This window comes from Raphanus sativus, chromosome 6, assembly GCF_000801105.2.
Source record: "Raphanus sativus cultivar WK10039 chromosome 6, ASM80110v3, whole genome shotgun sequence".
Taxonomy (NCBI): Eukaryota; Viridiplantae; Streptophyta; class Magnoliopsida; order Brassicales; family Brassicaceae; genus Raphanus; species Raphanus sativus.
In genome coordinates this window covers 36,335,875-36,358,764 of record NC_079516.1, presented here as the reverse complement: position 1 = coordinate 36,358,764, position 22,890 = coordinate 36,335,875, and the positions used below count along the sequence as shown (strand labels likewise).

The 22,890-nt window shown below is 31.6% G+C and overlaps 5 protein-coding genes across 7 annotated transcripts; all 5 read right to left on the bottom strand.

Moving 5' to 3' along the window:
• Positions 1-2,943: 2,943 nt before the first annotated feature.
• LOC108808770 (uncharacterized) lies at positions 2,944-4,221 on the bottom strand. The gene has a single exon (XM_056987327.1). The coding sequence runs from the start codon at positions 4,219-4,221 to the stop codon at positions 2,944-2,946; it is 1,278 nt and encodes a 425-aa protein (XP_056843307.1).
• Positions 4,222-4,921: 700 nt separating this feature from the next.
• On the bottom strand, positions 4,922-5,993 carry LOC108837144 (glutathione S-transferase T3-like). Its single transcript, XM_056987326.1, has 3 exons — positions 5,842-5,993; positions 5,180-5,770; positions 4,922-4,985 (listed from the first exon to the last, which is right to left on the bottom strand). The coding sequence occupies exons 1-3, from the start codon at positions 5,991-5,993 to the stop codon at positions 4,922-4,924; spliced, it is 807 nt and encodes a 268-aa protein (XP_056843306.1).
• Positions 5,994-6,280: 287 nt separating this feature from the next.
• LOC108837145 (uncharacterized) lies at positions 6,281-6,916 on the bottom strand. Its single transcript, XM_056987325.1, has 2 exons — positions 6,433-6,916; positions 6,281-6,336 (listed from the first exon to the last, which is right to left on the bottom strand). Exons 1-2 carry the CDS (start codon positions 6,914-6,916, stop codon positions 6,281-6,283), a joined length of 540 nt encoding a protein of 179 aa, XP_056843305.1.
• A 4,652-nt stretch (positions 6,917-11,568) lies between these two features.
• Positions 11,569-12,952, bottom strand: LOC108811884 (glyoxylate/hydroxypyruvate reductase HPR3). Its single transcript, XM_018583992.2, has 2 exons — positions 12,488-12,952; positions 11,569-12,384 (listed from the first exon to the last, which is right to left on the bottom strand). Exons 1-2 carry the CDS (start codon positions 12,923-12,925, stop codon positions 11,860-11,862), a joined length of 963 nt encoding a protein of 320 aa, XP_018439494.1. The 5' UTR covers positions 12,926-12,952; the 3' UTR covers positions 11,569-11,859.
• A 1,547-nt stretch (positions 12,953-14,499) lies between these two features.
• LOC108811885 (glyoxylate/hydroxypyruvate reductase HPR3) lies at positions 14,500-18,598 on the bottom strand. Of its 3 annotated transcripts, none has more exons than XM_018583993.2 (4): positions 18,323-18,598; positions 18,082-18,240; positions 15,272-17,973; positions 14,500-15,186 (listed from the first exon to the last, which is right to left on the bottom strand). In XM_018583993.2, the coding sequence occupies exons 3-4, from the start codon at positions 15,704-15,706 to the stop codon at positions 14,662-14,664; spliced, it is 960 nt and encodes a 319-aa protein (XP_018439495.1). In that variant the 5' UTR covers positions 15,707-17,973; positions 18,082-18,240; positions 18,323-18,598; the 3' UTR covers positions 14,500-14,661. The 3 variants fall into 3 exon arrangements, with proteins under 3 accessions (XP_018439495.1, XP_056844817.1, XP_056844818.1); XM_056988837.1 differs by having other exon boundaries at positions 18,082-18,233; XM_056988838.1 differs by having other exon boundaries at positions 18,082-18,188.
• Between the last annotated feature and the right edge of the window lie 4,292 nt (positions 18,599-22,890).

Below are 22,890 nucleotides of genomic sequence, written 5' to 3'. Positions count from 1 at the left end.
ACTTGGCTTTGTATGTGCTCATGAATGGATATGGACACATGGTTTATAATAGTGTCAATTATAAACATTTAGAGTAGCGTGGAAACACATATATGTATTATTTTCATGTGTCCAAAATAGGTTGAGGCATTCATTCCGTAGGACATCTTAGTTCTCGGGAATTAGGAATGTCCAATACACTAAGATTCAAATTCAATTCTTCAAACATTTTCATGTATGCTTGAGTTTGATATATGTATTATTTATTTAATGAATCTATTATTACCAGGGCCGCCTCAAAAAATTTTAAGGCCCTGTTAAAAAAATAGTAATTATATATTTAACAATATAATAAAATGTTTTTAAAATTAATAGCTTTATATATATATTTGAAGTTTATCTTTGAATTAAAATATAAGTTTGAGAATATATCTAAAACTTTGAAATTTTAAACTAAATTTATGAAATTTTTTTTAAATGTCTTAATATTTTTTATTTTTAGACTCGGAACCTGTTCAACCGCTCCAGTAGCACATGCTATTAGACGACCCTGATTATTACACTTAAATAGGGAATAATTGTTATATACATACATAAGAGAATATGTGTAAATGTTTCATGTGAACCATTACAATTGTTTTGTATTAACAATTGTAATTATATAGATAAAACATTCTTTTATATAAATAAAACTTGCAACTATTGATGGTTGCTATCTTTTAAACATATTGATAATTGCATTAATCTTTGGTGATAATCATTGCATGTAACTCTTTACTAACCATTACAATTTTTCATTAAGCTTTGCAAATCTTGGTTTAATCATTGCTACTATTGGTTGCAACGCTTCACTCTCTATATAAAGATTTACTAGGTGTTTTCATATACCATGTAGAGTAAAAAAAATTCAAAATTTAATTTATATTTAAAAATAAATTTTATTAAATATTATAGAATTTATTATTTTTACCAATTTTTAAATATAGATTGATTTAGTTAAATATTAAATTAAGATAAAATGATTTTGTTTATTTAAAAATATATTGAAGAATATATCTACACGTATATTTAAATTATAATCTTAGATAGTATTTTCTGTCTATTTATATTGTTTAAATATATTAAATAAATTTGTATAAAACTAAAAAAAATATATAAAATTTTATAATTATCAAAAAATTAAACTAAACAATATTTATAAAATTTGTAGATAATAAACTAATGATTTTACTATCAGAAATCAATTTTTTCAAAAATATAGCAATTTTTGAAAGTTTTAGTAATACAAGTTGTATAATTATCGAAAAATAAAATAATATTTTGAAATTTATAATATTATATATGAATATATTTATTTTATAGATGATGTATGAGATATTACCATATTAAAAAAAATTACCAAAAATAAATATAAGTATCAATATTAAATGTAATGTATGAGTTATTACCATATTTTAAAAATTTTACCAAAAATATAAATCAATATTAAATGAAATAATCCATGTCATATTTTTTTCGGAAGTCATGACATCAATTTTAGCAGTCATGTCATATTTTTTTTATGAAACTGATTGTAGAGAATACATGTGGCAAATCATTTCTCAAATATTATATAGGGGATAGACATGACAAATGAATATAAAAAACTATAAATTTAATTATAGAAACTAATAATTAGTTCCAAAGAGAGAAAATATTCATTGTTCATCAAAGATCTTTAAAGAAACACATATAAACACTAAATTTCTCTTTGTATAGCCTAGAAAAATATTAAATTTTGATTGTTTTAATGTACAAAGAGATTTCACATAATCCAAAATTTGGAACGGAATCGAAGTACTCTTTAAGAAAAATGATCTAGTGTGAAATTTAATTATTACAATTCCAACTATTTGGATTACAACCCAAATAACCAACAATAATAGGTATGTATTGTCGATCTTAAACAAAGGGAACATCATTTTTTGAAAATACATGTTGGTTTATAGAAGTTTAGTATATTGTAATAAAATCCATTAATGATTCCTGTCAACAACACTAGAACGAAAATGCTATTTGTATAAATTGTTAAAAGAATCATCATCTCGCTGAAACAAAACAATGTCGAGGATATATACTACTAACTCTCACTCGGTTACTATTGATTTTGGGCTGCATGAAACTAAAACTAAAATAATGTAAGCTCAAATTATATATATCGACATAAAAGTTGATTTCCAGCCTAGATAATTTTACAAAAAAATCAAGATTATGAGTATCTAAATCATTATGTTTCAGCTGATAATTAACGAATCATTGAGTATTACATGCCTTGTGCGGAAATTATTGAAATAATGAGGTGCATGTGTGTATATGTTTCTGTCTAGACTCACATGGCCTAATTCAATAATTTAAGGAAAGTTTGAGCCGAACCCTGAAGCCACAAGACGGACAAAGAGGCGAAAAGAATGTGATGTGTGCTAAATTATTGAATTGAATATTATATGCCTTGTGCTGAATTGGTAATGTGGTGTGTACTAATTAAGTAGGATATGCTCTTTGCCCACGGTGAATTTAGATGAAAACTATTTTAAAATATTGTATATAAAACAAAATTTATATTCTTGACCGAATTAATATTTTTTGGTTCTTAAACAATTTTTAAATGTCTTTGTTAATTACATAATATGTTTACTGATGAGTTAATCTCATTTTTAAAAATATTTTAGGTCAAAAAATCACTTATCGCATAAGAGCATGTGCAATGGTGGATTTGTGGATGGAATCCATAGGAATTGTTTAATCAATTTTTTTTTTTTAGAATAGTTAAGGAGTTGAGTGAAATTAGTGTATACAATGGTGATATCCAATTAGGAATCCTTAAGAATAAAAAATTAATATTTTTTCAAATTTTCAAATTATTTTTTATTTATTGCATGATAAAAATAAAAAAAACAATAATTAAAGTCATAGATACATAAATTATTAATCATTATGACCAAATTTGTTCCAAATATGCTTAACTAAATATTTTTTCAATTGTTCATGTATATGCGCATCCCGAAGCTCTTTCTGGTTCTGATCGGAAAACATGTTATTGAGATTTGTAGGCATGTCGGTTTCGGTTTCCACCTCTGAACTCCTTGTCACGCTTCCATCTTCAAATTCCGAAATGTCGATACGCCCGTAGCCATTGCGTTCATTTTCGACTATCACATTGTGTAATATGATACATGCTCGCATAATCTTCCCAATTTTTTTTTTGTCCCATGTAAGAGCCGGGTTTCTTACAATCGCAAATCGAGCTTGCAAAACGCCAAATGCCCGCTCGACATCTTTTCGGGCTGATTCTTGTCTTTTAGCAAATAACCGCGCTTTTTCACATTGAGGCCGTGTGATAGATTGAATAAATGTTGACCATTTTGGATATATACCGTCTGTGAGGTAGTAAGCGAACTTATACTTGTGTCCGTTGACCACGTACTCTAACCTTGGAGCTCGACCTTCTATAATGTCATCAAAAACAGGAGACCGATCAAGGACATTAAGATCGTTTAAGGTACTTGGAGGACCAAAAAAGGCGTGCCATATCCAAAGATCTTGTGAAGCTACAGCCTCTAAGAAAATTGTCGGTTTGTTTGATCCCCGGGCGTACTGTCCTTTCCAAGAGGTTGGGCAATTTTTCCACTCCCAGTGCATACAGTCAATGCTCCCAACCATCCCAGGAAACCCGCGTTTCTCTCCAATATCGAGTAGTCGTTGAAGATCTTCTGCTGTGGGTCTTCGTAGATACTCATCTTCAAATAAATGTATTACTCCGTCAGTGAAATGATGTAAACATGAAAGTGCCATCGTCTCACCAAGTCGGAGATATTCGTCAACCGCGTCAGCCGCAGAACCATAAGCAAGCATACGAAGGGCTGCCGTACATTTTTGTAGTGCAGAAAGACCAAACCTCCCGGTAGCATCTCTTCTTTGTTGAAAGAATGGGACGTTCTCTGAGAGGGCATAGACAATATGCATGAATAATCCCTTGTTCATATGGAAACGGCGTCTGAATAAATGTTCCTCATAAGTCGGATATTCGCTGAAGTAGTCATTCCACAAACGATTGTGTCCAGCTTCACGGTTTCGTTCTATATAAGCACGTTTCTTTTGCTTCTTGGTTTGGGCCTCGATAATGTTGTCGATTGTATCGTCACAGATATCGTCGAAAATCTCGTCCAATCTTTCGTCCAATCCATCCTCTGAAGATGATGACATTTTGCCTGAGAAAGATTTATACATACATTTTTTAATAAATTTATACATACATATTTTTAATTTATACATACATTTTTTAATAAATTTATACAAACATTTTTTAATAAATTCATACATACATATTTATAAATTTATACATACATTTTTTAATAAATTTATACAAACATTTTTTAATAAATTCATACATACATATTTATAAATTTATACATACATTTTTTAATAAATTTATACAAACATTTTTTAATAAATTTATACATACATATTTATACAAGGAGAAGAAGTGATCTAAGCTATCAATTTGTATGTATACAAGGAGAAGAAGTATAAATTTACACTTATATTTGTTGCAAAGGAGAAGAAGTATTACTTTGAGTGATGCAAAGGAGAAGAAGTATTACTTTGAGTGATAAAACAAGGAGAAGAAGTGATGCAAGCAATGTATGTATACAAGGAGAAGAAGTGATGCAAGCAATACTTTGAGTGATAAAACAAGGAGAAGAAGTGATAATGACAAACCGTTTTACAAGCCGTGGGATCAATACAATTCTTAGTAGCAAAATATTACAAGAACTTATCATACAAAGTTTTGATAATGAGAAAACAAGGAGAAGGAGATAGTACTTATAATATACAAACTGAAAAACATTAACCCCGTGACTTCTTCACATGGGCTACAAAAAAGGACCACCCGTGACTGCTTTCACCCCCGTGACTTCTCCTCTTCTCCCGTGACTTCTTCTCCTCTTCTCCCGTGACATCTTGACCTGAAACAAAACACATTACACAACAGTTAGTTCTCAAAACCGTAACAAGCAAACTGAACTACCCAACAACACAACACTACTATGCAACTACGCAAGCAACTAGCAAACTGAATTAGCACAATACTACTATGCAACTACGCAAGCAAACTGAGCTAAAGAACTACTTCACGCAACCTCAAACAACACATCATAACATTTCAGATAGTAGTTTCGACACTAGCTTCTCCTGGATCTCAGACAGTGGCTCTTTCTTCGCAAGCAAGCGTTCAAGGACTTTATTCCTAGACACTTTTTCCTTCAGTTCTAAAACGCTTTGTAGCTTTGACAACTCCACTTCTCTAGGATTCTTCTTCTTCAAACTGGCAGCTTTGGCAGCCTTTATACCGATAGGTCTAGCCTCAGGTTCTCTATCAACCTCCAACACTTGTTTCCACTTTTCCTTTCCACCCTCCTTAGGCACATAGTTGGATGACCATTTCTGGTCATACCTCAGCTCCCTCCAGCAGTGATCCATGACGAACTTGTTGTTGTACTTGACGAAGAATAGGTCTAAGGCGGCTTTCATCACATCATCATCGTTTTGGCCACTTCTCTGCGCCCTCAGAGCCGCATCATAACATCCAGTAAACCTGCCTACTTGCTCGTTGATCCTAGACCACCTCTGCTTGCAAGAAGGTATCTCTCGCGGTATTTGCCCAACGAGGTGAGGGTTTGCGTTGTAGTAGTCTACAATACGCCTCCAGAAAGCACCAGCTTTCTGGTCATTGCCGACGATAGGGTCCTTGCTCGTGTTAAGCCAAGCACCAATTAGGATCTTATCCTCTATGGGAGAAAATTTCCTCCTCTCCTTAGGGACTCTTCAGGGACTTCAGGGACTTCAGGGACTTCAGGGACTGGGCTAGGAGACTCAACAGGAAGTTCGGACCCGAACCAAAAGGGTTCGGGTGAATCAAGGTCTACAGGAAGTTGGCTACGTAGAAGGTTTGAAAAACCAGAGGAGCTAGCCATGGTTACTCTGTGTTACTCTACTAGTTACACAGAGCCTTAAGTTTAATAAGAAGTAAACTAAGCAATTAAAGCCATCAAATCTAAGCAGTTAGGAAGATAGGAAGTAAACTACATGCATTTATCGTATAACTAATAAACTAGAACATTAAAACCAATCAAATCAGAACATATAAAGCAATTCAGTAGCATTTATTCACCCAAACTAGAAAATTATAATACTAAATTCAAGTGTTAAATTTATTCATCCATATAATTTTGAGAAGATACACCAATACAAACGTACCTTATTAGTTAAGGAAGTCAAGTGTTAAAACACTCCCGTTTGAACCCTTTGAAGCTACTCCTGCAAACACATAACATAAAGAAGTCAATTGATTAGACACACCATTAGCTTAACTCGCATTATCAATCATGAAAAATAGATAACTGTTTAACTTACCACGCAGAATCAAGAAGACCAATCCTATTAAAACTAATAGGCACACTATTAGCTTAACTCGTGAATTCTCCCTTCCTAGCTCACCTACACTCTTCTCTAGCAGTAGCTGCTTCTCCTCACTCTTCTCACCTTCTTCCTTAAGCCGCCTTAGCATTGACTGAAACTCCCTCATCTCCTCCATGATCGCAACATCCCACCACCTCCAGATGTGACAGTCTCCATCATCCGCATTGACGCAGCTGAAGTACATTCGGCCTCGATCTTTGTCAGTGTAGGCGGTTGCTATAACCAGCTCCGCCCCACAGTAGCAAATCGTCGGGATTCCATCATCGGCCTCAGGTTGAGGTTGGTACTGAACCGCCTCTGGCATATGGAAGCTACTCTGACCTTCATCCGCGTACAGCTGAGCTTCAGCTTCGAGAAGTGACGTTATGTCCAACTCCTCTGATGATGAGGACGGCTGGCTGTAGCTATATTGTCCCATTCTAGTTAACCTGCAACAAAGAATACACAGAGCATTATTCGAAAAAGACAAATAATATACATATAGAAAAAGACTGAGACTTCGTCAAAACCGTAACTAACAACAAAAATATGGAACCATCATTGCATTTGAATCGGTAATAAACTTGAGACCCAAAGCGTTAATCTAAATCCTCTGTAAATACTAGGGGATTGAGAAACCTAAATCGAATGAAAAAGCCAAAAGATTTTGATTTTCAAACCGTAAATCAAATGGAACAAACAAGAAGAACCCTAATCGTAAATCAAATGGAACAAACAACAAGAACCCTAATCGAAAAGTTCTTCGAACAAACTAGGGTTTTCAAATCCATTGAATAAACAAAACGAAACCCTAGATTGAGAGGAAAACAAACAAGAAGAACCGTAATTAGAACCATAAACAACATGCAAACTAATCTACATCGATTAATCTACAAGAAGCGCCTTCTATTTACCTTGACGATCCGAGAGAGATGAATCGAAGAATCGCCGTCGAGAGAGGAGAAGAATTTTTTTTTCTTTGCTTCGGTCGAAATGACCAAATCACTTTACCCCATACGAAACACAAAACCGGCCCGGTCCACTCACAATCGGACACGTGCATTTTTCCCGAGTCCGTAAACCAGAAGGATCGAGTCCGTAAACCACCTAATTACGGACCAATCCTTCACTATGCTAAGCTTTATATTATTTTTTTAATTAAACCATGGGGACCATTAGCATAGTTGGACTCGGGGTGATCCCCCGTTGCACATGGTCTAAGAACCTAAAGTTTAGGCCGAAGAATCTTAGGCTACTATTTGATTACAATAAAACTATGTCGGTTGGATTTTATATCATGATTTAGCAATTTAAAAGTTAATTATGGTTATAAGAAGTGTACAACACTTGCCAATCCTATCTATCTTACATATTTTTCTCCTTTTTATGTCGCTTTTTTATTTTGGTTATTTCTCGATATAAATATTTATTTTGGAGTTTATTATCATGTTTTTCTTATGTTTTGGTCTGAGATTTAGAAATATTTAAGATTTAAATTTATTAAAAAGATACATATTTAGGTTAAGATCTGCGCCTTATGCAGAATAATTTTTTTATATTTATTACTTATTTTATGTTTTATGCATAATAATTATGAAATAATAAAATAATAGTTATATATTAAATAACTAAGAAATTGGTAACTATTATGTAATAAATTGTAGTGTGCATATAAATTAAATGATCTCTCTTGTTTGTTTCAATCATTTTAGGGTAAATATTTCAAAAATAATCAATTTTATCTATGCATATGATGTATAATTAAATTTAAATGATATTAACATAGATATAAAGTATTTTAATATGGATATTTATTAAATGAGGTTTCTACTTATATAATTTTATGATTATTTACATATTTGTATAAGAAAATTTTATACCAACGAATTGTTTTTTAATGTGAGATATTTAGTGGTTTCAATAATTTATAAACATTTAAAAAAACAATGAAGATTTTAAAATTAAAATATTAAAATTTTAATATATGTTCAGTGCGAATATCAAAATATAAGTATGTATATAGTTTAATTTAAATGATATGAAACATATATATATATATATATATATATATATATATATATATATATATATATATTAAGATAAACACATATTAAATAAAATTATTTATACATATGGTTTGATAATCATTGTATCTTATTATATAAAAATATAAACTTTGATCACAAAAGTTTATGTGAGACTTTTAACAATTTAAGTAATTTATACTCGTTTTGAAAAATTAAAAAATACAACATATACAAAAAATCTAAATTTTTATTATATGATTAATGTAATTTTGTAGTTTATTTTAAAAATAAATAATTAAACAAAAATGATAGAAAGTATACAGATTGTTAACAAATTTTTATTATTTAAAAATATTAATTGCAATATTTTTTTAATCATATTAGGTAATTCCGTATGTTTTATTTTTTAAAAAATAGATAATAAATTTCAATTTGATAAATAATTGGTCTATAATAGACATAATATATAATATTAACATTTTCTAGCAATTTAATTTTGGACCAACATAATTTTTAGTTGATTCTCAAGCCGCCACGTAGCAAAATTAGCATTCTAATTATACGACAACTCAGCGGAACGTTTTTTTAACTAGTACTCCTTCCGTTTCATATTATATGTCGTTTTAACCTTATGCACACAGATTAAGAAAACATTTAATTTTACATATTTCCAAAATAAAAACACTATTACCAATACACCTAACCATGTATCAACCAATAGAAAAATAGAAAATAGAATATTGTCAATAAATTTTGCATTGAAAACCGAAAACGACACTTATTTTGAAACAAAAAATTTCCTATAGAACGACATATAATTTGAAATGGAGGGAGTAGAAATTACAAGTTATAAATTTTTAAATGTTTATATTTTAATATACATGGGATTCTTGCTCATCGAGAAATTTCCTTTGTATATAAACTCCAAGGTGTGTCTTCGTGACGATGCGCAGTATGACATTAGTGACTTTTGGGATTGGTGAGGTCAGCAATATATCAACGACTTTTGTGAGATTCATTAATAAATAAAAGTGATCCTCCAATCGGTTCATCTTCAATTTCATATCCATGAGTATTTTCCTAGTGAGGTTGTAGTATAAACTTGCACGTTTATGAAAAGTGAAACTTTATATAAAACATAGGGAAAACGAATATGAAGCTTATATCTTGTCAGGCATAATACAACTTTATTTATCCAAAAGAAAACAAACATAAACCATATGTAGTTCATATCAATTTAACAAAAAAAATACAGGACATCTCTAAAGGGGAAAAAACATTGCTAGTGACATGTTAACATAGATAAAAATGCTAATGCAATTGGCAAAAATCTATAAACTGGAATACTATTGATATTTTCAGTTCGACTTCTAAATATTTTTCCATTCAAAAACCTTTAAATCATTATTTGATCACTAAAATAATATATATATACTATTATTTGTGAAGTTATTTACTTATTTGTTATATTCTCCATGGTTTTAGGTAATTTGATTATTTTCATGTTATTAATAATTTTAGTTAATGGTTAATTGTTTATTCATCATTTTAATGGATTTTAATTATTTGTCATATTTTCCATGATTTTGGATACTTTTACTTATTTTACATGTTCTTAATAATTTTAATTAATATTTTTGCTTATTTTTCATATTTTAATTACTTTTAGCTGAACATTAATTTGAATAATCTATATTATTATTTATAACTTTATTAAACAAGTAGAATTGGAACGAACTGAACCGGCCGGTAAAATGATCATGCTACTAAATGTCTAAATTGTGACTTAATCGTAATTAGGGGTATCTATGGTTTGTGGAGTCACTTGACACCACAAAAAATGATAAAATGTTGTTTGTATACATATTTGCTAAGAATTCAGTAGTAGAATATGGCAAAGTAAAGGAATTGACCCCACAAATCAAGGGTTCGAATCTCATTAGTGACATTCTTAATTTTTTTTGATCCCAGACATATTTAATCATGGATCCGCATAGATAGACATGTGACTAAGGATAATCCGGTCTATATATTTAGAAGAAGAAAAAAACAATCTAGCCCATATCAATATTAATGCTATTATATTAGATGTGCGTTACGACATACAGTAGTTCTAGTTATTCTCTTTAGACAATTTTTTAACATCATACTTTTACTGGATAGGTCGCATAATCTATTAATGATATGAAATGTTGTTTGAGATAAAAAGGACGGTAATGTTCACACATGTTGGATCAATGAGAGATTAATTACAAAGTACTATGTTAAATTTATCACGTTGACGAAATATGAACTTGTATATGCCGTAAATTTCCAACGTGTATTGGTTTATTTTAAATACTAATTTATAGTTGTTATAATGAAAATAATATTAAATCTCTAGCTATAATATAAAAAATTAAAAAGATTATTTATATCTTCAGGTTTTTCAAAATTATCTGAATTTATATATTTTTTATTCAAACCCTAACTTTATTAAGTAATATATTATATAAAGGGTTGATCAAAAAAAACAATATAAAAGTAAATAAACACACAAATATCTTGAGAATGTTTATTTGATCTCTTATATTATATTTTAGTATATCTTAAAATTAATTTTATATTGTTGATTAAATGTATACACAACTAAATTATACCTAATTATTAATATATGACAAAAAGTAATATTAATTGTTAAAATCCCAAAATAAATTTATATTATATCCAAGTAATAGAATATACTTTTAAGCTTACTATTTTCTGAAATTAACATAACTACTATATACTCCCTCCGTTTCGAATTACTTGTCGTTTTAAAGTAGAATTTTTATTTCAAAATAAATGTCGTTTTCGGTTTTAATGCAAAATTATTGACAATATTTTCAACTCTATTTTTCTATTGGTTGATATATAATTAAATGTATTGGTAATAGTGTTTTTATTTTGAAAATATGTAAAATTAAATGTTTTGTTAATCTGTGTGTATAAATCTAAAACGACAAATTATACAAAACGGAGGGAATATATCGATAGTGTCTTTTTTAGTTTTTTTACTTTTTCATAATCATGAGATGCATATGTTAAGAGATGACTAATATAATATAATAAAATTCAATGTTATTCTTACATAATTAGCCAATAAAAAAAATTTCTATCAATTTTTATAAACAAATTTAATTTATCGAAATTATCATAAATTTTAAATATATATAATCTTATTTACGTAAATAATATTTAAATGATAGTATTCTACAACATTTGGAAGTCATCTAGTTTGGAAGTAATTTAGACTTTCTTTTTTTTCATAATCATATCGTTATAAGAAGTTAAAATAGGTTGATTACTAGTGGCTTTGATCTAACCGGACGATCTTTCAATCTAACCGAACCGGAGAAATCAATGGCTGGTTCGAGAAAAACGCCTTCAAGTTAGCTAAAGCAAGCTGCGCAATATTGTCCAAAGACTCTGGCGTGGCCATAGCAGCATGTGGGGACAAGACAACATTGTCCAAACCAAACAACTCCGTAGGAATTCTTGGTTCTTTCTCAAACACATCTAAACCGGCACCACCAATCACACCATCGACCAGACACTTAACCAACTCCTCCTCATCAATCAGTCCTCCTCGTCCCACATTGATTATAAACCCGTTTTTCCCAAGCGACTCCATCACTTCTCTGTTCACGATGTGACGAGTCTGATCATTCAGAGCGCAGCAGAGGACGATAACATCGTTGTTTGCCGCTAAGGAGAGAACGTCCGGGTAGTATAGGTATGGGATGCTCTGTTTCTGACTTGTTGAGTTGTAAGAGATGATGCAGCCAAAGGGATCGAGTCTTTTAGCGATAAGGGATCCTATGGTCCCTAGTCCAAGTATCCCAACTCGTTTCCCGCTTAGCTGCAACAAAAACAGAGTATCACTATCATCACAACCACAAAGAGTTGAAATCTATCCTCTTGATCTATAACCATTGAAAAGAGTTGTGATTTTTTTAACAAACCTTGATTCCGAGCTGGAACTCTCCGGATTTCGCCCACTTACCCGACCGGACGTAACGGTCAGCCGCTGGAATCTGACGGAGGAGGCTAATCAACAAACCGACGGCGCAATCCGCCACGTCTTCCGAGAAGGCTTCGCCGGCGTTGGCGACGGAGATGCCGCGACGCTTGCACTCAGAGAGGTCGATGTGGTCGGTGCCTACGCTGGTGCAGACGAGGAGCTGGAGAGAAGGGAGGTGGGAGAGGAGGTCGGCGTCAATCTTGAGCATGCCCATGTTGACGACGGCTCTGATGGAGGAAGCGTGACGGGAGAGGGAGTTCAGGAGTGGAACCGATGAGGTGTGGTGAGTCGTGAGAATAGGGAAGTTACGACCCAGAAGCTCGTCCATGAAATCAAACGTCGGTGGCCTTTGTACGAGTACGATTGGAGATTCCGACATTGACACTTCTTTGATATGGTCTTCAGAAAGTGAGTCTATCTTTATATCACTTGCGTTACGTGGACCCCACCAAACTATTTATTTGTTTGATTAACTTGTTTACCTTTTTCTTTTGGGTCAAATTTTGCACTAAAAGTAAACTATAAATCAAAGAGGATATGATTTGATTTGGGTGACTTGCCTCGGTCTTGAAAGTTAGGAGATATTTTAGATGGGGAAAGTATGGTCATTGATCTTGTTTTAAACATAAGTGTATTGTTTGAATTTGATATCATCATTTATCAATGCAAACCAATGATGATCTGAAGATATGACAAAATTTATCTGAGTTACTTCTAAGGTTTCACTTAAGTCGATGTTAGCTCCCCAGGAGAATGATATACTCTTTTTTCAAAAAAAAAAAAAAGAATGATATAATCTTATCGGGGTTAGATCACAGCTATAGCTGACTCCTGGCAGTTGTTCAGCTGTACTTATATTGTGGTTAGTCAAGTTGCTGGTGTTTGGTACATGATAATATTTGTTGTTGATTATCTTTGATGGATCTTTAGAGCACCATCTTTAAGAACATTTCCACGGGGGCTCTAGCTCAAACGTTCTAAATGTACATACATGTATTTTTTTTGGTCAAAGTACATATATATATATATAATATATGTATGTAATTGCGGGATTTTAAATTTTACAGAAAATTAACATAAAATATCTGATTTATGTATTTTAGAATCTTTGAACTAGAATCTCTTATCTAAGGTGTGTTCTGTCCCAACCACTCAAGTGGGTCCCCCAGGGGTGGCGGCGGCTTTAGTAGGGTTTCTTTTGAAATGATGGAACGGAGAAGAAACATATATCTTTGACATACTTTTCCATAAAAATCCAAGATACCCACCCATTACATGTCAATGTCTTATTGTTTTGATTATCTTTTTCTTTTTAAATTATTTTGATAATGATATAGCAATAAAAATAATAATATCTATTTTGGTTAGATATCTCACCACTAATGGTGCTCTTACACGAATCCATTGTCGTTTCCGCAACTTGGTAGAATTTGTGATAGACTTGGTTCTTCTGTGAGGAAATGATAATTGTTATTTTAAAGGTGTTGATGAACGTCTCTCTAGTGCTTTCTTCTTCTTGTCTGCATGTGTTTCCATAGCGTACTTGTGACTACTAGTAAAAGCCGAAACTTGTTTGCAGGAGGAACTACGAAACAACATCATATCAGTTGTGAAGGAGTCAAGAACTTTGAGTGGAGGGGATGCTCAGAATATGAAAACCAGGCAACTCTCTGATGCCATATTCCAAGAAGTCGGCGACTTGAAAAGGGAATGTTTCTTCTGTTCAGTGACTCTTGTTCTTGTAACTGGTTATGACTTATTACAAGCATTCTAATAAGCTTAGATCTCTTGTAGGAGCAAGATGTTGAACCAGCTCTCAGAAAATACATTTGATCATGAATAAAAATGCTAATATAATTGTCAAAAGCCTTGAATAAAATCGTACATTTGACATTTTCAATTTGACTTTTAACTTTAGAAAAAAAACTGTAAATAACTTTTCGATCATTAGAATTATTTTTAAAATAATTTAATTCCTTCACAGATCGCTCCCATACACATACATTAGCATCTTGATTTTGATATTCTCTATGCCTTCTCCAATGATCAACAATACATTTCTCTTTATTCTCTTAGATCAAATAATTAGCCGCTTAGATCAAATCGGACGATATCTCAATCTAACCGAACCGGGGAAACCAAAGGCTGGTTCAAGAAAAACGCCTTCAAGTTACCCAAAGCAAGCTCCACAACATTGTTGAAAGACCCTGGCGTGGCTATAGCAGTATGCGGAGACAAGACAACATTGTCCAAACCAAACAACTCCGCAGGAACTCCAGGTTCTTTCTCAAACGCATCTAAACCGGCACCACCAATCACACCTTCCACCAGACACTTAACCAACTCCTTCTCATCAATCAGTCCTCCTCGTCCCACATTGATTATAACCCCGTTCTTCCCAAGAGACTCCATCACCTCTCTGTTCACAATGTGACGAGTCTGATCATTCAGAGCGCAGCAGAGGATGATGACATCGTTGTTTGCTGCTAAGGAGACAACGTCCGGGTAGTAAAGGTAGGGGATGCTCTGTTTCTGACATGTCGAGTTGTAAGAGATGATGCAGCCAAAGGGTTCGAGTCTTTTAGCGATAAGTGATCCTATACTCCCTAGTCCAAGTATCCCAACTCGCTTCCCACTTAACTGCAACAAAAAAAAAAACAGAGTATCATCACAACCACTTAGACCAAAACAAGATTCATCATAAGAGTTAAGATCAGATTCTAACCTTGATTCCAAGCTGGAACTCACCGTATTTGGCCCACTTACCTGACCGTACGTAACGATCAGCCGCCGGAATCCGACGGAGGAAGCTAATCAGCAAACCGACGGCGTAATCCGCGACGTCCTCCGAGTAAGCTCCGCCGGCGTTAGTGACGGAGATGCCGCGACGCTTGCACTCGGGGAGGTCGACGTGATCGGTGCCGACGCTGGTGCAGACGATGAGCTGGAGAGAAGGGAGGTGGGAGAGGAAGTCGGCGTCGATCTTGAACCTGCCGATGCTGACGACGGCTCTGACGGAGGAGGCGTGACGGGAGAGGAAGATGGGGAGTGGATCTGAAGAGGTGTGAGTGGTGAGAATACGGTAGTAACGACTCAGAGGCTCGTCCATGTATTTCATAGTCGGTGGCCGGTGAACGAGCACGAGTGGAGATTCCGCCATTGACTTTCAGGAGACCGTAGTTTGTGACTCTTAACTCTCTTCCGAATCTGACTCCTATGAGTGTGACTGGTTGGTTCTTTTAGAGTAATATTTTACTCGAGGTTCATTTAGTTTTACTCCAAATTCAGCTATAATTCTTCCAATCAGATCAAATACTATAAACTTTATTGTTACTCTAGTTTTTTTTTTCTTTTTTTTGAAACACTATTGTTACTCTAGTTACTTTTCTCTTTGTCATCTAGTAAATTAATATTAACTCTGAACAAATTGTCTCACAAAACCAGCAAAGGTTTACAACCTTTCTGGAGTCAAAAGTTGGCAAGGTGATATGCACCATCCAGAGACTAAGATTAATACAAACACTAAAATATAAACCAGACAAAAGGAAAAAGACAAAGCTGATTAGGGTCATAAGAAGACACACAGAGCATTTCAAAAAATGAGAAATTTAACAGAGCCGAAAGCAGAGATGAGTGGAAACCGATGCAAGCCTAATTATTTCAGTTCGAAGATGACCTCCTAAAACAGTTCCACCAGTGAAACACGTTCAAGAACTATACATAAAACTGCTTCAACACAAAAAACCACAAGAGAAACGGTCTTTAACCCGAGCAGCCAAAGAAGACGACGGTTGGCGATTAACTACTGAAAGACCGCACTTAATTGAGTTAAGGCTCCACAACGTCTTACCAAGTAATCTGGAGAAACCCGTTGGTTTCAAACCAATGAACTGCACAACTTTCCCGCCAAGAAACTTCACCAACATAAGAGAACAATAAACGACCAGACTAACAGTGACACTATTAGAAAACGCGGGTTTAGCGACGAGACTTAGCGACAAAAATATTTCCTCGTAAATTTACGTCGAGTTTACGAGAAAATTACATGAAAAGACAAAAAACACGCAAGTTCGTCGTTAATTAACGACGAAACGATGTCGTCGTAAAACAAACGTAACTTAACGTGTGGTTTACGAGGAAAGTGTATTTCGTCGTAAGAAACACGTAAACAGTAGCGTGTATTTTACGAGGAGAGTATTTACGAGGTTTTTGCGACTGTTTTCCGAGTCCACCTAACTTTAATTGTCCAAGAGTGGATCAGATTTACGAGGAGGTAAAATTTTTTATTTAAATTTTTAATCTACTTATTTTTAATTATTAACATTAAATTTTATTTTTTATAGTTTGTCCGTAAGAAAAAGGAACGTACGTTGGGAATTGGTTCCGTCAACGATGTCCCAAGAGCGACATCGTCTTATGGTCAGAGACGAGCCGACGAAATCACTGAGTTGCGTTCTGAGTTGGACTCGATGCGGACTGAGTTGGCGTCGACACGGTCTGAGTTGGCGTCCACGCGCCAATCGTTCCAAGCTCATATGGGTGGAGTACAGCGGTTTCTGAAAGTTATAGCTTCTAGAAATCCGCAATGGGAGAGGTTGTTGGCGGAGATGCGACGACAGCATCTTGTTCCTGAGCCTTCCCGTACACAGGAGGAAGAGGAAGCAGTACAGAGGAGGAGTGAAGACCTCTACCGGGAGACGATTCACCGAAACCCCGGCCCTAGCTAGTTTTTTTTATTGTATAATATAAATTCCAAACTTTTATCATTTATATAAAATATTTTTGCATTAATTAATTATTTAAATTTCTAATATTTTTGAAATAAAATAATATTTATAAATAAATTTAAAAATAAATTTGGTTATACAAAATGAAGCAAATTCGTAGCAAAATCACGAGACTTTAACGAAGAAACATTACGAGATCTTAACGACGAAAGCTTTACATCGAATTTACGTGAACAGTGTTATGTGTAGTTTACGACGATATCTTACATCTACTTTACGAGAAATATTTACGTCGATTTTACGAGGAAACTATACGTCGAATTTATTAGGAATATTTACGTGTATTTTACGAGGAATATTTACGTGTTCTTTACGTGAAAAATAAGCGTCAGCTTTATGTAGAAATCTAAGTCTTCTTTACGATGAAACATTAACCTTTACTTTACGATGAAATGGGTCCCTCGTAATCTTACGACGAAATGGCTATCAAATATCCGTTACGACAAAATTAAACGACGAAACGCGTTTCCTCGGTAATTTGTCGTAAACACTCAGTTACAACGAATTACCGACGAAAGCGGTCGTCGTTAAATTCGTGTTTTCTTGTAGTGTGAGGCCTTACCAAAGATGTCAACAATCAAGAACCAGAAGCCTCGTCGAAGACAAAGCACGACCAACCTCTAAAACAGAGAAACTCTACCTGAAAACATAGAAAAAGATATTTCCCACCAAAACCATTAGACCAAACAGACTCCACAAGTCCAGAAAAAAAAACTGAATCTCTTTCCAGGAAATCGAAAATCCAAACCTCTGACTCTGAAACCGCTACACTCTCTCAAGTTGCCTCCATGAAGAAACTTCATTCTGAAGCTCCATAAGAACGCCCTTAAACGAAGACCTTGATGCAGATCCAAACTTACATCGAAAGGCTTTGGATTTAGAGCTAGGTTAAGACAACAACTAACAACTAACCGAGACTGAGAACATTCGAAGCAGCAAAAACAAAGTCAAAAGGACAGAGAAAATACGAGATACCAACACTGAAATACCTGAGTTCTGCTCCACCGGATCTGATGGAAAAAGTACCACCCCACATCAGGTCCGGTATAACATGCACCGCGCACCAGAAAAGCTACGGATCTAGTGAAGAAGCCCAAGCAAACTAGAGGATGAAATCAAAATCGATTCCCAGATCCAAAACTTCTCTGACTCTCGAAACCTCATATCAGCCTAAAGAGACCCCCACCGGAGAAGCTAATATCAAGAATAAGTTTTTTTTTTCTTTTACGGCGACGTTAGGATTCTCTTATTTTTTTATCTGGTCTTTTATTATTACTCTAGTTATTGTGCAAGAAGAAAGAAAAAATACACTAGTTTTTACTCTGGATATTGTTGGAGTAACTAATTGTCTCTCTCTTTCTACTTTCCCACCTGTTTTAGTTTCCTCCATGTTTCAGTTTTATATTTACTCTAATTTACTCGATTGTTTACCAATTAAATCATATATTACTTACAAAACTATTAGACTACAGTAGAAATTTTATAAATTAATAAACACCATAAATTAATAAATTTATCAGGTTCTAAGTTGAACCAGTTTAAAATATGACAAAAATTAATAAAATAATATGATAATAACTTTTTAGAAAATTTTATGTAAATATATAGTCAACAAAAACTATAAATCAATAATTTCTATTTATATATGTTTTATATAAGTACAAACTAACCATTATATTGTTTGTTTATATTCACAAAGGAATTATCTTTATATTTTCTCAATATCTAATATAATTTTGATAAAATTTAGTAAAATTATATCTAAAACCACAAACAGGTGTTATATACACCAAATAATATATTAAACTAATATAAATGTTAAATTTAAAAAATATTAATTAATGTATATACACTAAATTAAATATGTTTCTTATTTTTGAAAAAATATAACTTAAAATAGAAAAATCTAAAAAGAAACTTTTTGTAAATTAATAACTCTATAAATCAATAAAAGACAAAAGCCTCAACATTATTAATTTACAGAGTTTTTACTGTATATCCATTGGTTAAATCTTTCAACACTTTTTCAATTTTTACAGTCCACATCTCATTCTCTCTCTTTCATATAGTCTGAATAGTCATTCAACATTCATATCTTACAATGGTTTTGTTTAAATGAAAATTCAACACCCAATTCTACTTTTTCAGTTTTTCTATTTTTAATTTGTAAATATATGTCAACAGTAATTATTAACTACAGTTAAAATAAATAAAATTAATTAATTATATAACATTGGTCTATCTCACATAAAATATTATTAATAGAATAAAAGCATTGTTGAATAATATCATTATTATAGCTAAAAATTTTATATGTCCAAATCAAATAAACTAAATCTCAATTTATACATCATAAAATAAAGAATTTTAATATATTAAATACTTTTAAAATATATACATATGCTATAATATTATTCATTTGATAATTCGGATGAATAAAAAATCACTTATCAAATGTGAGCCCCATTTTTAGTCATTCACTAGTTGGATTAATCCAACCTAATTGAATCCACATCTCCATTTTTTCATTTTCAACATCACAAATGTAGACATTCAATAGTTAAGTAACTTATTCAACTAACCTGTTGCACATAATCTTATGCATTTAATTAAAGACATTTTATTCTATAAACTAGGTAAAAAATATCATGCAATATCGCACAGAAACATTTTTTTATAAAAATAAATGTACTATATTTATAAATTATATTTTTATAAATAGTATTAAAATATTAATAATTTTAGATTATAAATTAAATATAAATACATAAATACCAATTATGATGTAAATCTTATTACTAGTTTAAGTAAAATTATGAATAAACGAAACCAACCCAGACCAAAAAAATCTGTACCAAAAGAATACTATAAACCATATATATAATAAAAAATAATTACCTAACAAAATGAATTATCCGAATACTTGTAGATAATTTAGAAGATTCTTCATAAAAATATATATAGTTATATATGAAATGAAAAAAAAGATAACTCTTTATAAATATATGAAACTTTTAGGATGCAAAAATACTTTCTTAAACATTTTGACAACCTCTTGAAATTTTAAATAATTTTTAAGATGTAAAACCCCATCTTATAAAAGACACATCCTTAAATATTTTGACAACCTCTTGAAACAATACAATTTTTAGAATAAAAAGATACAGTTTTAGTGAAATCATATTATTAATAGTTATATTATAAAATGTATAGTTGTGTTTGTACAGTAGTGGTAATTCTAGTTTCCATTAATTTTAATTTCTGAAAACATTGGTTGGTATAAAAATAAAGAAGTAAATTAAAAAATACCATCGATTAAAACTTATGCAATTTGAAAATTAATAAAAAATCTTAGAAAATTTTAATAACTCTTTATTAAAAATATTGGGAAATAAACAAGAGATCATGTTTTTCATACATATTCTGCTTAATCGAAATATATTGATCGAAATCTGAAAACACTTCCATGTATTTTTCTCAGATGGTAAAAGTTAGTTCTTGAAGATATACAGATGTTTTTTCCTCTTTATTTCGTTTACCACTTGATAACAAGTAAATTCAATACAATAAAAAGGTGTTTACATCAATTATTTTATATTAACTGAAAATTTAGCTTTAGCCGATTAAAGAGAAATAGTATGAGATCTCAAAAATATAATTATTAATCTATTTAATTTTCTAAATATAAGAAATTAGAGAATAAGTAAATTACCTAATAAATAAATAAGTTTAAGATTCTTTAAAATGTATATAAAATTAGATACAAATTAATGAAAAGACAATTTCTTTTAAGAAACTATGAAATATTAGAAACAAAACACACTTCTTTATACTACATATTGAAAACTAAATGTTTCATGTATATATGTATTTCTCCAAAAATCTTTAATGATTTTTGAATAATACATCTTAAAGTCTAATTTTGATTGTTGTAGTTTTCCGCCTTGTCATTTCTTACAACTCCTTATATAGGGACTAAGCGTTTTAACAGTTGAAAACCAAATATGGTAAGGATTAGCTAATTGTTGCAATAGCTAACACCAAAAGTTACAATGAATAATCACCAAGTGCAATAATCACCAAGAGTTACAATGGCTCATCACCACATATTGCAATGGTTTACGTACCATCAAAAATTACAATGGTTCATCACCAAGAATTGAAATATTTCATTTAGTCAGCTGCAACTATTCATTCATCTAGACAACTGCAATTTTCCCCCTAAATGATACATCTCCAATAATCCTTCTCCATTTAAGTGTAATAAGAGATTCGATAAATAATACATATATCAGACACATATATAAATGAAACAATTTATATATAAAATAATTTTTCTCGCATTGAATACTTATCTACTAATAAATAATATTTTCTAAATATTCTAAATATTCTAAATATTTTATATTAACCTGAATATTTGAACCAAATCAGAATAACACACCCACACAAAAACATAGTATTAAAAACACAATCTAGAATTCAAAATAATATATTTAGTTTCAAATATATTTAATGTTATAAATAATTAAATTATTCTACCAACCAAAAAATTACCTAAATATTTTCAGAATTCTCAAGAATTTAAAAAATGCATGAAAAATACATATAATTCCTTAAGAATCTACACAATTTTTAGAATGAAATATATATATATATTGACAACCTATTAAAAATCAATGTAATTTTTAGAACGAAACTACGCATTCTTACACATTTTTACAACCTATTATAAACTATTGCATCTTTTATGAAAAGATACATCTTCAGACATTTTGAAACCTTTTAAATTTTATTTTAGTTTTTGGGATGAAAAGATACCTCTTGCATTTTTTTTAATCCAAACACACACATCCTAGACTTTCTATATAACCTAAGTGTGTGAATATATAACATGAAACATGTGTTAATGGCAGTAACGGAGCCAAAAAAAATTCTTACAGGGATACAAATTAATTAATTAAATTTTATCATTTAGTTTTTAGCATGTTTGAATTTTTTTGGAGTCAAAATAATATTTTATGGGGTCAGTACATTAATTATCTAAAATAATAAATATACTTTTCAGGTAGTTCCGGTCAGCTGACCCCCTCCTTCTTACATCCGCCTCTAGTTGATTGAACATGCATGATCAGAAATGCAGTTTTGTAAGAAGAAAAACACCAAAAGTTGCAATGGTCATAACCGAACACTACAATCTAGTTAAAATTTATAATTGTTAACACCAAAAACTGCAATATTTCATCACCATCATTATCAATACTTACAAAAGTTTATCATAGTTGTAATAGTTCATCACCAAAGATTACCATCACCAATAGTTGTAATAGTTTATAAATGTATAATATTATAAAATAATTAAATTACCCAAAAACCAAACTACGTTAATATTTTAGACAATTTAAATACACTAAACATATATAAAATAGATCATCAAAATGAACTAAGAATAATACATTATAAATATATATAAGCTTTAGGATAAAAGATATATCCTAAATTTTTTGAGAATCCTATAAAATTATATGATGTTCTAAAATTAAAATAAAAACAACTC